This window comes from Mobula birostris, chromosome 1 (genome assembly GCF_030028105.1).
Source record: "Mobula birostris isolate sMobBir1 chromosome 1, sMobBir1.hap1, whole genome shotgun sequence".
Classification (NCBI taxonomy): Eukaryota; Metazoa; Chordata; class Chondrichthyes; order Myliobatiformes; family Myliobatidae; genus Mobula; species Mobula birostris.
Window position 1 is genome coordinate 53249428 of NC_092370.1, and position 14517 is coordinate 53263944.

The following is a 14517-nucleotide window of genomic DNA, read 5'->3' on the forward strand; positions in this document are numbered from 1 at the left end:
ATTAGTGGCTCTTAAAAAGAATTACCTTATTCCTCAGTCAGGCTGAGCATCTTGAAACCTTTTCACACCAAAACAGATGAGTAAGTTCAGAGTATTTGAGAAATATTGTTGCTATCATACATGATCAAAATAGTCAGGAACATGGTCTCACCTTGAACTGTACATATGGAATTTACTTTGGTCATAGCACTGAGTTCATCAAGGATAACTTTTTGTGTCGATGTAGACATTTCCTGATTTTCATTACACTGAGACACTGACTTCTGGAGTGAAAGTACTGTACCCTCAGCACAAACAATAGAACCTAAAAAATAAAAGGAAATGGCTATCATCATGACATGTTATTACATGAAAGTGAAATTATTTTGTAGGACATACGTAAGAGCATCACAGGTCTTTTCCCCCTTCTGTGGCTATGCAAGTCTAAGGATAGAGGCACGATTGCTGAAATATAAAAATAGCATTTTCAAATCAAGGAATGTCTGCTAAAGAAACTTCGTTTTCTCTAATTGCCCATCTTTTTAAAAGTTATTACAAACAGTAAACAAATGAAGACTGAGAATGTTCATCAATCACACAACATATGGCAGACTACCCCTTCCTGTCCCTCCAAAATTTGGTTCATTCTCCTCTGAAAGAGTTTAGGGACTGACGCGATGCCAAAAGGGAGTCTCTTGAAAGCAAGGCACCTATATGGTCTGCTAAATGTTGTGAGCTTCTGTGACTCAGAAACTAAACAGATCTGCTAGAACACTGAGTTTGCATCTAGTTTGGTGAACAACCTTGCTCCACTCAGCATCCCCCAGTGTGTGCTCAACAGAGGGCACTGCATTATTCAATTTAGTTAGATCAATATGGATCCTCACTGTGCCATCTGGGTTAGGAACAGGAACAATGCCCGCACACCAGGCAGTAGGTCCATTACTCTAGTTATGATATCAAGCGTCTCCATTCTCTCAAGTTCAACTTTGACCCTGATCATCAATGGGACTAGCATATGCTTCACTGTGGTCAGAAAGTAGGACATCACTCCTGGCCTCAGTCGCATAAGGTACTCTTCTTTTAGTACCCCAGGCCTGTGAACAACTCCCCTTATTTCCCTTAATATCCAACTGTGTCTTAAAATTTATTTAGTGAGGTAGCCTTTACCACTTCCCTGAGCAGGTAATTCCACAGATTCACCATATGAGGGGAACCTTCTTCACTCAGAGGGTGGTGAGAGTGTGGAACAAGCTGCCTGCACAAGTGGTGGATGCGATTTCGATTGCAACGTTTAAGAGAAGCTCGGATAGATACATAGATGAGAAGGGCCCGGGTTAGTTCAATGAGAATGGGCATTTTAAATGTTTCAGCATAGACTAGATGGACTGAAGGGCCTGTGTCTATGCTGTAGTTTTCTATGATTCTATTTAATTATTTATCCCGCCAAAGCATCCTCCATAAAATCTATGTATTTGATCTGATTTCAAACTAAACTCCATATGGACTAGCACCCATTCCTCTAGATTCTCACATATTGAGAATGTAACATATCTCACAAGTTGTTCTCAACGCATTTCACTTTGCAGAATCTTCCTAGTTCTAATCCTTTCATGATTCTGTATTTTAATGATTCATGATTTTCACAAACCCCTAGGTTCATAAAGCAACACCTTAAGAAATATCCCCTAAGAATCCTTTAGTGAACTAGGCCTTACCTTTTTCAACGATGGCATCTTTGAAAATTATGCTGCTGGATATTTCACCATCTAGTGTTTTAGTAACCTCAATACCTGGTATGCAGAATGAGGTTATACAAACTGAGAGGGTTCGAGGAAGTCCATCATCAAGACTTGCAAACTGTAGTGTTGAATCAGTCACAAAAAGCCAATTATTGTTATCCGTCAGTTGACTGAGATTTTTGTCCTGTGAAGAAAGTATAAGTTGCATTAAGTACTTCTAAACTTGTTTAATACCCAAGACAGAAATAGTTTTAAAAGCCTTTATGTACTGATATAACAAGTGTTATGTGTGATAAATTTGCTGTCACTAAAATTAATTGCCAAGCTAAATTAAAATTAATGGGCTCCTGTCCTGCAGTTTCTCCTCATCTATTTTCACTCAACTATACGTGATTGTAAATTTTTCAGTATGAGCCCCTCTCAACCTCCTCTATTCCAAGAACAATCCTAGCTTTTCCAGTCTTTCCAGGAAAGTCAAAATCTTTACCCCCCTAATCTCATTTGAGCACATCTCTTCTGAACCTTTTCTGCTTTGTTACATCCTTCTTAAAGTGTGTTGCTTAGAACTTGATACAGTACTCCAGTCGTAGACAAACTAAAGAGCCATTGTGATTTTGCATTCCTATACTTTACACTTCATTTATAAAGCCAAGGATCTCAAATACCTTTTTAAAACTACTTTCTGTAGGCTGGAGAGGAGGAATCTGAGGGTGGTATATAAAATTATAATAGATATAGACAGGGTAGACAGTAATAAGATCTTTCTCTCTTGCACTTGTCTAAGACAAGAGGGCATAGGTCTAAGGTGAGAAGTAGGACGTTTGCAGGGCATTTTGAGGGGAAAATCTTTCACACAGGTGGTTGGATTCTGGAATGTGCTGCCTCAAAAGGTGGTGGAAGCAGATACCTTTATGACTTTAAAAAAAAAAGTACTTGAGTCACTGGGACAAGGAAGTCTTTGAAAACCTTATGCAGGTAAATGTGATCAGTGTACATACTGTAAGTATGATACAGACATGTTCACGGTGGGCTTCAGAGCCTGTTTCTGTGCTGACTTTGATTCAGCAAGCAAGGGTGACCCTGAACTTTTGGTTGCTTGTCAGCTTAATTTGCCACCCAATCCTGAGTTGTCTTTGACCACTTGCAGTGCTGCAGTGAAGCCAAATGTAGTATCAAGGAATGGTACTTTATTCATTGTCTGGGCATACTGCAATGTTCTATATACTGAATTTTAGATAATTGTGCTTTACTGTTTCTGTCAGAGGTAATCAGTTCTGATGTAAGAATCCAGGGAGACTGCAAAACTGAAGGAAATAAATATTTGTAAAAAAAAAAGTTGGCAAAACTGAAAGACAATAAATCCCAGTGGTCTAATGATCTATATCCTGAACTTTCAAAGAAGTAGCTTTATACATAACACACATTCAGTTGTTGTCTTCCAAAATTCTACAGTTCCTGGAATTGTTCCTTTGGATTGATATGTAGCAAATATATTCCCTATTGAAGATACACAGAGAGAAAAATCAAGGAACTGCACATCTGTTAGCCTTATATCATTAGTAGGAAGAATGTTGGGATTGCCAATGAAGGATGAAACAATGAAACATTACAAACAATAATACCATTGAGCAGTCAGTATGGAGTTATGAAAGAAAAATTAGATATAACTAATCTATTGGAGTTTGAGGATCTGACCAGCAGGTAAGAGGAAAACACTTAGCAATAGGAGTCCTATTATTTGACAACTTTTCCCTGTACTTGAGTTTGATAGCTGAAATAATATCCAATTCTTCCTTGAATTTTTCCCTCCCTCCAAATTACTGCATAACAACTGGATTGCCATAAAAATTAAAGTTGGCTGCAACAACACCAACACTCTGATTCCCTGGTGAGTCTTGAATTGTGTACTTGGTATATGAATTGTGTCCTTAAAGCCTAACTGCATTGGGGAAGTTACAAAGTTAGAAAACATAATCTATGGTTTTTACTTGTTTTTGAATGTGTTGTATGAAAATATTTATAAATATAAAAATTATCTGCAGTGAGCTGACAGGAAGGATGATTTCACAGTAACCAACGTTTTCTATACATCAGCAGCAAACGCACTTGTGCAAAAATTGATCAGATAAACATCAACTTGCGTTGGTCAAATACCAACTGAACATGTGAGAATGCTTTTTTTTTTGCACTATTTTGAGTTCTTCCTGTATATCAGGAACTGAGTTTTATGTGTACCGAACTGCTCAGAATTATGCAAATGAAACAATAAATCCATCTTTGTTGAATTTTTCACATGCACAAGAATTTCTAAAGTTTTAAGCAGTCAGTGTAACATTTTTTAAGTTATAGTAATAGCAAATTCATAATATTAAAAACACAGCAGACAATTTATATACAGCAGAATCTCAAAAATGGTAATGAAAAATGAACAGATAATTCTTTAGTGATGTTGATAAAGTCTAAATGTTGGCCAATAAACCAGGTACAATTGTCCTCTTCATTAAAATTGGGATATTCAATTAAGAGGGTACATAAGGCTTGGTTTTAATGGCTCATATGAAGGACAGCATTCCCTCAGAACTACACTGAAATGCTAGGCTTGATAGAGTGGACCATGAATCTACCATCTATTGATTCAGCACCAATAAAATAAAAATGGTTATTCATTAATTTCCAGGATCATTATAATTATGATAACTGTAGCATTTAAAATGCCTTAGCGTTTAAAAAAAAATGTTTAAGTTCTTCATACCTGGAGCCTTCTGTAAATGATGTCTGCTTTGAAACTACACCGTTGAGTTTCAGGAGTATGCTAAAATTAAAGAGAAATTTGCAATACTTAAACAAAAATGCTACATTATTTGAAACATGCATTTAGACTTGCTGCACAACAAAGCTATACTTCAAATTATCCTGTAAAGTACACAAGACCTTCAAATGAGAAGCGGAAAAAAAATCTGATTCTAAAAAGCAACTCAGAATAATATAAATAAAAGTTGTTCTAAAAGATTCTTAATGACTTTTTTTTGGACGAAAGGAATTTTAATAATAAACCAGAGCATCCCAAAGTGCTTTGCAATCAATTAACTGCAAGCCATCTGAGTAATAAACAGGTTCTGCTTTTACAGGTGCCCATATCAATTTTATCAATAACTTGTAAGATACACAAAAATCACTTGATACAGTAACAGTAACTCCATAGTATTGTATTGAATGACATCAAAAGTTCATACGAATGATAAGAAAGATCTAATAGTAAAATGGAAAAAGAGAGGAACATAGATATATCATTTGTAGGAGCAAATGTATGAATGTATGCCAGACTTTTGAATTTAATATTTATACCAGATATGGTAATTAGACAATTACCAAGCAGATGAACTGAATAGTATTTTGCATCAGTCTTCACTGTGGAAGACACTAGCAGTAGGGTGGAAGTTGTAGGTGTCACAGGGGCCATGAAGTACGTGAAGTTACAATTACTAGAGAAAAGATTCTCGGGAAACTGAAAGGTCTGAAGGTAGATAAGTCCCCTGGACCAGATGGCGTACTCCCCAGGGTTCTGAAAGAAGTAGCTGAAGAGACTGTGGAGGTATTAGCAATGATCTTTCAAGAACCACTAGATTCTGGAATGGTTTTGGAAGCCTGGAAAATTGCAAATGTCACTCCACTCTTCAAGAAGGCAGAGAGGCAGAAGAAAGGAAATTACAGGCCAGTTAGTCTGACATCAGTAGTTGGGAAGATGTTGAAGTCAATTATGAAGGATACAGTATTGGGGTACTTGGAGGCACATAATAAAATAAGCTGTAGTTAGCACGGTCTCCTCAAGGGAAAATCTTGCCTGACAAATAGGTTGGAATTCTTTGAAGAAATAACAAGGAGGATAGACAAAAGAGAATCGGTTGATGTTGTATAGTTTCAGAAGGCCTTTGACAAGGTGCCACACATGAGACCATAAGACATAGGAGCAGAATTAGATCATTTGGCCCATTGAGTCTGTTCTGCCTTTTAATGATGTCTCATCCTTTTCTCCCCTCCTCAGGCCCGCTCCCCGGTCTTCTGAAAGTCCAAATATACAACATCCACTGCATCCCCATTATCGATCCCACTGGTAATCTCCTCAAAGAGTTCCAACAGGTTCGTCAGGCAGGGTTTTCCCTTAAGAAAAGCATGCTGACTTTGTCCTATCTCGTCCTGTGTCCCCAAGTACTCCATAACCATATCTCAACAATTGACTCTAACATCTTCCCAACCACTGAAGTCATGCTAACTGGACTATAATTTCATTTCTGCTGCCTTCCTCCTTTCTTAAAGAGTGGAGAGACATTTGCAATTTTCCAGTCCTCTGTCCAATGATTTTTGAAAGATCATTACCAATGCTTGTACAACATCTACCACTACCTCTTTCAGAACACTGGAGTGCAGATCACCTGAGGGTGTTTCCTATGGTGGAAGTGCCTAAGACCTGAGGATACAACTGCAGAATAGAGGGGTGTCCTTTTAGAATAGAGGTGAGGAAGAATTTCTTCAGCCAGAGAGTAGTGAATCTGTGGAATTCGTTGCCACGGGCAGAGACCAAGTCTTTGTTGATATTTAAGGTTGACAGATTCTTGATTGGTCAAGGCATGAAGGGATACAAGGGGGAAGATAGAAAATAGGGGATGAGAGGAAAAATGGATCAGACATGATGAAATGGCAGAGCAGACTCGAGGGGCCAAATGGCCTAATTCTGCTCCTACATCTTATGGCTTTATAAAGAAATTTTAAAAAGATCGATGGATAATTTTTAATATTCCCAAGTTGGTTTGAAGGTGGCACTCCAACACTACAACACTCCATTAGCACTGAGCCAAATTGTCAGCCATGTACTTCGTGTTAAACTGACTGCAGCTCTCTCAGAGGAAAAAGTGCTCCTGCAGAGCCACACCCAGCAAAGAAAAAGATCATGTGCTGCATCTCATAAAGATTATTGGCTTATGATTAAATCAAAATCTGGGGCTTTTTGTGCTGGACTAAGTCCAAGTTGAAATATTTAGAGAGGCTAGTTTTGAATCTAGATCATAGTTCATAGCATAACAAATGTAGTCTTTATCAATTTCCATTTAAAACAACAGGAACTTTTTTTTAACTGGAATCTACAAAATAAACTAAAACCCTGAGGCTTAAACAACATCAATATTATCAGAAACCAGGCATGAAGCTTGAAATATTCGACATTTTGACAGAACATCCAATTACCTGAAGAATATATTTCAAATTGTTCATTGTTCTCGGACGGTAAAGATCAGATATAGTTTCATTCTGAAGCACCTCCACTCTTCCTTCCCCTGGCAGAGGGGCAAGAACATAGCAAAAACTTGGAACAGACAGAACTACATCAGCTGGCAAATCCATATGCTAGAAAAACATAACATTGTACATTATTACTTTCCAGCTGCATTACAAATAGGAAGCAGCATTTTTCCACATAAGAATTACTGACATGACCATCAACTTGGCAGGAGGATGGGAACCAGAGTGGTAGAGCTGAGGATGGGGTAATCGATTTACACACAGAGGCACTGTGAGGTGAGACTACTATCAAGGAGAGGCTGATGAAAGGGCAAAATTGTAGTCAATGGGATAAGTTGCAATGATTGCAATCTATTGGAATTCTTTGAAGAAATAACAAGCAGGATAGACAAAGGAGAATCAGCTGATATTGTGTTCTTGGATTTTCAGAAGGCCTTCGACGAGGTGCCACAGAAGAGGCTGCTTAACGAGCTATGAGTCCGTGGTATTACAGGGAAGATTCTAGCATGGGTAAAGCACTGGCTGATGGGCAGAAGGCACAGAGTGGGAATAAAGGGAGCCTTTCCTGGGTGGCTACCGGTAACTAGTTGAGTTCTGCAGGGGTCTGTGTTGAGACCAATTCTTTATATGTTATAAATCAATGATTTGGATGGTGGAATTGTACGCTTTGTTGCAAAGTTTGCGGTTGATATGAAGATAGGTGGAGGGGCAGGTTTTGAGGAAGTAGATAGACTACAGAAGGACTTAGACTGATGAGGAGAATGGGCAAAGAACTGGCAGATGGAATACAGTGTTGGGAGTGTATAGTCATGCACTTTGGTAGAAGAAATGAAAGGGTTGACTATTTTCTAAATGGAGAGAAAATACACAAGAGGACACAGCCACAGAATAGAGGGCATCCCTTTAGAATGGAGAAGAGGAGGAATTTCTTTAGCCAGAGAGAGGTGAATCTGTGGAATACATTGCCACAGACAGCTGTGGAAGCCAAGTCTTTGTGTATATTTAAGGCAGAGGTTGATACATTCTTGAATGGTCTAGGTATGAAAGGATACAGGGAGAAGACAGGAGATTGGGGCTGAGAGGAAAAAGTGAATCAGCCATGATGAAATGGCGGAGCAGACTCAATGGGCCAAATGGCCTAATTCTGCTCCAATATCTTATGGTCTAAAAGGGGGACAAAATTGAAAAGGGTGATTGATACAGGACTGAAGGTGTTATAATTGAATGGACACAGTATACGGAATAAAGTAGGTGAACTTATAGCACCATTACAGATTGGCATGTATAATGTTGTGGGTATCACTGAAACATAGCTGAAAGAAGATCATAGCTAAGAGTTTAATGTCCAAGGATAAACAATGTATTCAAAAGACAGGCAGGTAGGCAGAAGGGGTGTGGTGGCTCTTTTGGTTAAAAAAATAAAGTCAAATCATTAGGATTGGAAGTTGTAGAACTGTTGTGAGTAGAGCTAAGAAACTGTAAGGGTGAAGAGACCTGGCTGAGAGTTACATACAGTAGCAAAGAAGTGGCCTACAAATCACAACGGGAAATAGACAACGCAAGTTAGGATGTCAATGTTATGATATTCATGGGGGATTTCAATATGCAGATAAATTGGGAAAATCATACTGGTGCTGGAGAGAGAATTTGTAGAATGCCTATGAGATGGCTTTTTAGAGCAGCTCGTGGTTGAGCCCACTAGGGAATCTTCACTGAAATTCCAGAAAAATGAGGAATGACCTCACCGAAACCTATCAAATGTTGAAAGGCCTCAATAGAGTGGATGTCGAGAGAATGTTTCCTATGGTGGGGGAGTCAAATACCAAAGGACACAGCTTCAGAATAGAGGAAGCCCATTTAGAATACAGATAAGGAGTAATCTCTTTAACCAGAGAGTGATGAATCTGTGGAACACGCACAGATGGTGGGGGAAATCAGCAGGCTACGCACCATTATGGAAAAGAGTATACAGTCAACCTTTCAGGCTGAGACCCTTCACCAGTCCTGATGAAGGGCATTGGCCCGAAATGTCAACAGTTTACCCTTTACCATAGACGCTGTCTGGCCTGCTGAGTTCCTCCAGCATTTTGTACACATTACTTGGACTTACAGCATCTGCAGATTTTCGCATCTTTGTGAATCTGTGGAATTCATTGCCACAGGCAGCTATGGATGCCAAGTTATTGGGTATACTTAAGACAGAAGTTGATAGATTCTTGATTAGTCAGGGCATGGAAGGGATACAGGCAGAAGGCAGAAGGCAGAAGATTAGGACTGAGAAGGAAGTGGATCAGCCATGATGAAATGGCAGAGCAGACTGAATAGGCCAAATGGCCTAATTCTGCTCCTATATCTTATGGTCTTATTATGGTCCACCTCATGCCAACAATACAGCTAAGTAATATTTTATTTTTAATCTATTATGAAGTTTACACAATTTTTCTTTAATAAACAACACAAATCTAAATGCAGATATAGACAAATAAAGATTCAATAAGTAAAGATAGTCTGTTGAACACAATCACAACAGCAACACAGTCCGTCCAACATCGTGTTCTAATTTTATTACTGCTCTTGTCATTCAAGCCAAAACAACAAATATATACCCAGGTCAATCTTAGACTTGAAAATAAAACAATAAAGGACAAGATATTGTAATAGGCACTGAACTGCCATACTTGTTATTGACTCTGAGAAAAATTATTGATCTTCCTAGTGTAAGCTTCCAGGGGAAAGATGATTGAATTTAGTGAGACTGTAGGTGTTTTCAAAACTGAATCCATTATAAAAGAAGAAAAAAAAATTGCCTGACTTAAACCAGGAATGGCAAAGACTGAATGTTTCTGTGTGTTTTAAAGATATTAAAATATAACAAGCCATTGGAAATTGCTAAATTGTGTTTCAAAATTATATTTATTATTAAAGCTGAAAGCACTTTATTTTAAACACACTAGAATGCTGCAGAAAACAAAAAAGAATCAGAGTGCCTTACAACTATAATCCTGAATTCAAATAACAGGGAAGCATGAACTCGATCTGCTCCAAACCACACAGAATCTTGGAAAAGTTCCCCACTATAAGTGGTGAGGAAATACAATAATCCATTGGTCTCTTGGAGACTTCCATGTGGGTCATGGTCCGATGCTCAGTGGCAAACTATGGACAGAACATTCAGGTTTTTGCTTTTACTTGCACACTAATGCCAAATGTGGTGTCAGTTACATATGCTAAGAATTTTGCTGTCATCACTCCACAAAACCCATGCTTTGTGAGCGTCATAAAGAGACAATGAATTTTTGATCTGTATCTAAATTTGTTATCCTCCTTTGGACCATCTCAAATTAAGTTTTTTTGAGTTAACTTCTCCAAGTTCCTATTACGTTGATTTTCTTCATTTACATTCAGATTCATCTATTTATCACATGTATATCAAAACATTCACTGAAATGTGTAATTTCTGTTAACAACCAACTTAACCTAAGGATGTACTGCCACACATTCCACCACCAACACAGCATGCCCATAATGTTCACTGAACAACACGAACAACAGATCAACTGCAACAAAACAGCACCTGCAAAACTAGCCCAAAATACGATCAAATACACACCAAATATTTACACTTTTTTGTAAAAGTGAAAGCAGTGCTCATTGAAGATTAATTTCTGGATTCACCTTTACCTCTTGGCTGTCTTGACTGTGCCCATGGACCTTTGGAGGAACCAATGGAGGCCACAGACTTTCAATAAGACTGAAGAGCCCTGAAGACCTGAGAAATAAAGGTAAAAATATCAAAAAACACTGAGATCTTACAATGGGCTAACTTGCTGTTGGTTTTGTGTGTGTGTGTGTGTGTGTGTGTGTGTGTGTGTATGTATGTATGTATGTATAGCTAGGGTGCCTAAGACTTTTACACAGTACTGTAATGAAGCCACAAAAAACACATTTTGTAACATCTGGGTGATGATATATCTGGTACCGATATGGCTCTACATCAGTAGGGTGGGAAGGGAGCAGGAAGCATCAGAGAGACATTCTGTCATGATGAATAAACCAATTGTTTAAATCAAATGACCTTGCCTCATGACGCAGGGCTGGGTGTGTCTGCACCTGCACCATTCCCCGCCCCAGCACTCCTCTGCCACATGTTCTATATCCCTCCAACGGCACTCCACCCTTGCCACTCCTACATCCTTTGCTCCTGTCAGATTTACAAACTTACTCTCCCCTCCATACTGACAAAAGTCTTAGGCACCCTAACTATAAATATGTGCGTAAACTCTTGCACAGTACTCTATTTGATATGGGAACATAATAAATATCTGGAGTGGGTAACATATGTGATTTTGCTACTTAAGAAAGGGAAGAGAAAATATGGAATTACCAGCCTGTTAGTCTGAAATTAGTAATATGGAAAATCACAGAACCTTTAACACTACAATTGAGTACCGTAAACATAGGTTTATGAAGGAAAATCAAGTTTCATTAAACAACTTGAGTTCTTTGGGAACGTATAAGACCAAAAGACCATAAGACATACGAACAGAATTGGGCCATTCAGCCCACTGAGGCTGCTTCCCCGTTCCATCATTGCTGATCCCGGATCCCACTGAACCCCATACACCTGCCTTCTCACCATATCCTTTGATGTCCTGACCAATCGGGAAACAATCAACTTCCGCCTTAAATATTTCAATGGACTTGTCCTCCGCCACAGTCTGTGGCACAGCATTCCACAGATTTACTACTCTCTGGCTAAAAAAATTCCTCCTTACTTCTGTTCTAAAGATTTGCCCCTCAATTTTGAGGCTCTATTTCTGGATACCCCCACCATAGAAAACATCCTCTCCACATCCACCCTATCTATCCTTTCAACATTTGGTAGGTTTCAATGTGATCCCCCTTGCATTCTTCTAAATTCCAGTGACTGCAGGCTCAAAGCTGCTATACGCTCCTCATATGTTAACATCTTCATTCTCGGAATCTTCCTTGTGAACTTCCTCTGGATTCTCTCCAATGACAACACACCCTTTCTGAGATATGGGGCCCAAAACTGTTGACAATGCAGCCTGATTAGTGTCTCATAAAGGCTCAGCATTATCTCCTTGCTTTTATATTCTATTCCCCTTGAAATAAATGCCAACATTGCAGTTGCCTTCTTTACCACAGACTCAACCTGTAAAGTAACCTCCTGGGAGTCAGGCATGAGGACTCCTCAGGCCCTCTGCACCTCTGATGTTTGAACCTTCTCGCCATGTTGATGCGCTGAGTTAATGTGCACGAACATGCCTGATTGACCAGGCAATTAAAAAGGCCTCTCTCAAAGAGTTGTTTCACAAGTATAGAGAGCCTTGGTGACACTACCCCTGAATTTTTGAGACCTCCTTAAGTGAAAAATGAAATACTTATTTTGAAGGATGCAGCAAAGATCCACCAGAATGGTTCCAGATAGAGTACAATGTATGCAGATATAAGGTTATTTGTTTTTGTTGCAGTTGCACCATAAGTAATAAATAGTAATAGAACCATAAATAGTTAAATAGTAATATGTAAATTATGCCATTAAATTATGAAATAGGTCCAGGACCAGCCTATTGGCTCAGGATGTCTGACCCTCCAAGGGAGGAGTTGTAAAGTTTGATGGCCACAGGCAGGAATGACTTCCTATGACACTCTGTGCTGCATCTCGGTGGAATGAGTCTCTGGCTGAATGTACTCCTGTGCCCACCCAGTACATTATGTAGTGGATGGGAGACATTGACCAAGATGGCATGCAACTTGGACAGCATCCTCTTTTCAGACACCACCGTCAGAGAGCCCAGTTCCATCCCCACAACATCACTGGCCTTACGAATGAGTTTGTTGATTCTGTTGGTGTCTGCTACCCTCAGCCTGCTGCCCCAGCACACAACAGCAAACATGATCACACTGGCCACCACAGACCGAAGAACATCCTCAGCATCGTCCGGCAGATGATAAAGGACCTCAGTCTCCTCAGGAAATAGAGACGGCTCTGACCCTTCTTGTAGACAGCCTCAGTGTTCTTTGACCAGTCCAGTTTATTGTCAATTCGTACCCCCAGGTATTTGTAATCCTCCACCATGTCCACACTACCCCCTGGATGGAAACGGGGGTCACCGGTGCCTTAGCTCTTCTCAGGTCTACCACCAGCTCCTTAGTCTTTTTCACATTAAGCTGCAGATAATTCTGCTCACACCATGTGACAAAGTTTCCTACCGTAGCCCTGTACTCAGCCTCATCTCCCCTGATGATGCATCCAACTATGGCAGAGTCATCCAAAAACTTCTGAAGATGACAAGACTCTGTGCAGTAGTTGAAGTCCGAGGTGTAAATGGTGAAGAGAAAGGGAGACAAGACAAGGAGAATGGAACTGCTATGATTCTGAGATACACCCTGCGGATGCGCTGGGACACATCATCAGTGATGTAACCTGGGGTCGTCGGGTGCTTCGGGTCTTTCAACAACATACACCCTCGCCCAGGCGAGCCAGCTGGGGTGGATCAGACCCCAGCTTGTGTCCCAGCAACGTTGACCTACGGATCTCCCCTCCTGATCCACAGCCATCTGGAGGCTCTCTCAGCGGCCTCTGTGATGGTCCTGATAGCTTTCCTCTTGCCAGACCCAGTGATGCCTAGTAGGGTGTAGACTCTGCAGAGTGAGCAGCCAGCAGAACCCCTGCACCCGACTTCGATAGGCTCACAGCGAGCCTTCCAGCCTTGTCCCCAGCACTGATCTACCAGCTCCTGGTACTTGGCCCGTTTCCGCTCACTTGCCTCCTCAATGCGGTCCTCCCAGGGAACTGACAACACGATGAGGACAACCTGCTTCGAGGACACTGAAGAAAGGACCACACCCAGCCTCAGAGAAGTTGTTGCTATCTGGTCGGCAAACTTCAGCTGCCTCCCCGGGTCAACTTGAAGCAGCCAATCTGCTGCGGTGCTAAGCAGGCCCGATGATGATGCTGGTCTGGGCTGACGTAGGGGCCGTGCTCCGGCTCTGACAAAGGAGATGTTCTTCCTCTGACCACTCTGTTTGCTGGTGGTCATGGCCATCACAATGCTCTCTGCCACTGCCTTCGGCGCCTGGTCATGACGCCACCGGTAGCGACCTTCCCCCAAGGCTTTAGGGCAGCTGCTAAGGATGTGCTCCAGTGATCCTCTTCCTGGACAGAGAGGACATGCTGGTGTATCGATCTTGCCCCTGGCATGGAGGTTTGCAGCGCTTGGCAAGACATCATAGACAGCCTGTGGATCATAAATTTAATGCACTGGGGTTCTGCCTGCCAGATGTCAGACCAGGAGATTTTCCGCTCCAGCGCACCTTCCCACCTTGTCCATGCTCCCTGCTGCCGCATGCCCATCATCCTGCTACTCCTCTCCTCTTCAACGCCAGACCACACTTCCTGCAGGACTCGTTGGCGTCTGACCTTGCCTTTGGCCTTGTCATAGCAAGGTTGTGAACCAAAGCCCAGCTCCGCTCGCCC

At 40.8% G+C, this 14517-nt stretch overlaps 1 protein-coding gene across 3 annotated transcripts in view; it reads right to left on the reverse strand.

Annotated features, from left to right (window-relative positions):
- Positions 1-14517, reverse strand: part of spidr (scaffold protein involved in DNA repair) — a 280768-nt gene that overhangs the window by 12392 nt on the left and 253859 nt on the right. The window contains exons 12-16 of one of the 3 annotated variants that reach the window (XM_072255220.1): positions 10695-10782; positions 6960-7118; positions 4474-4533; positions 1698-1905; positions 152-304 (exon numbers count right to left, since the gene is read on the reverse strand). In XM_072255220.1, coding sequence (XP_072111321.1) covers positions 152-304; positions 1698-1905; positions 4474-4533; positions 6960-7118; positions 10695-10782 — 668 coding nt within the window. Of the gene's footprint in view, positions 1-151; positions 445-1697; positions 1906-4473; positions 4534-6959; positions 7119-10688; positions 10783-14517 lie in introns of those variants that run through there. The other 2 variants (XM_072255211.1, XM_072255230.1) reach the window with 2 other exon arrangements.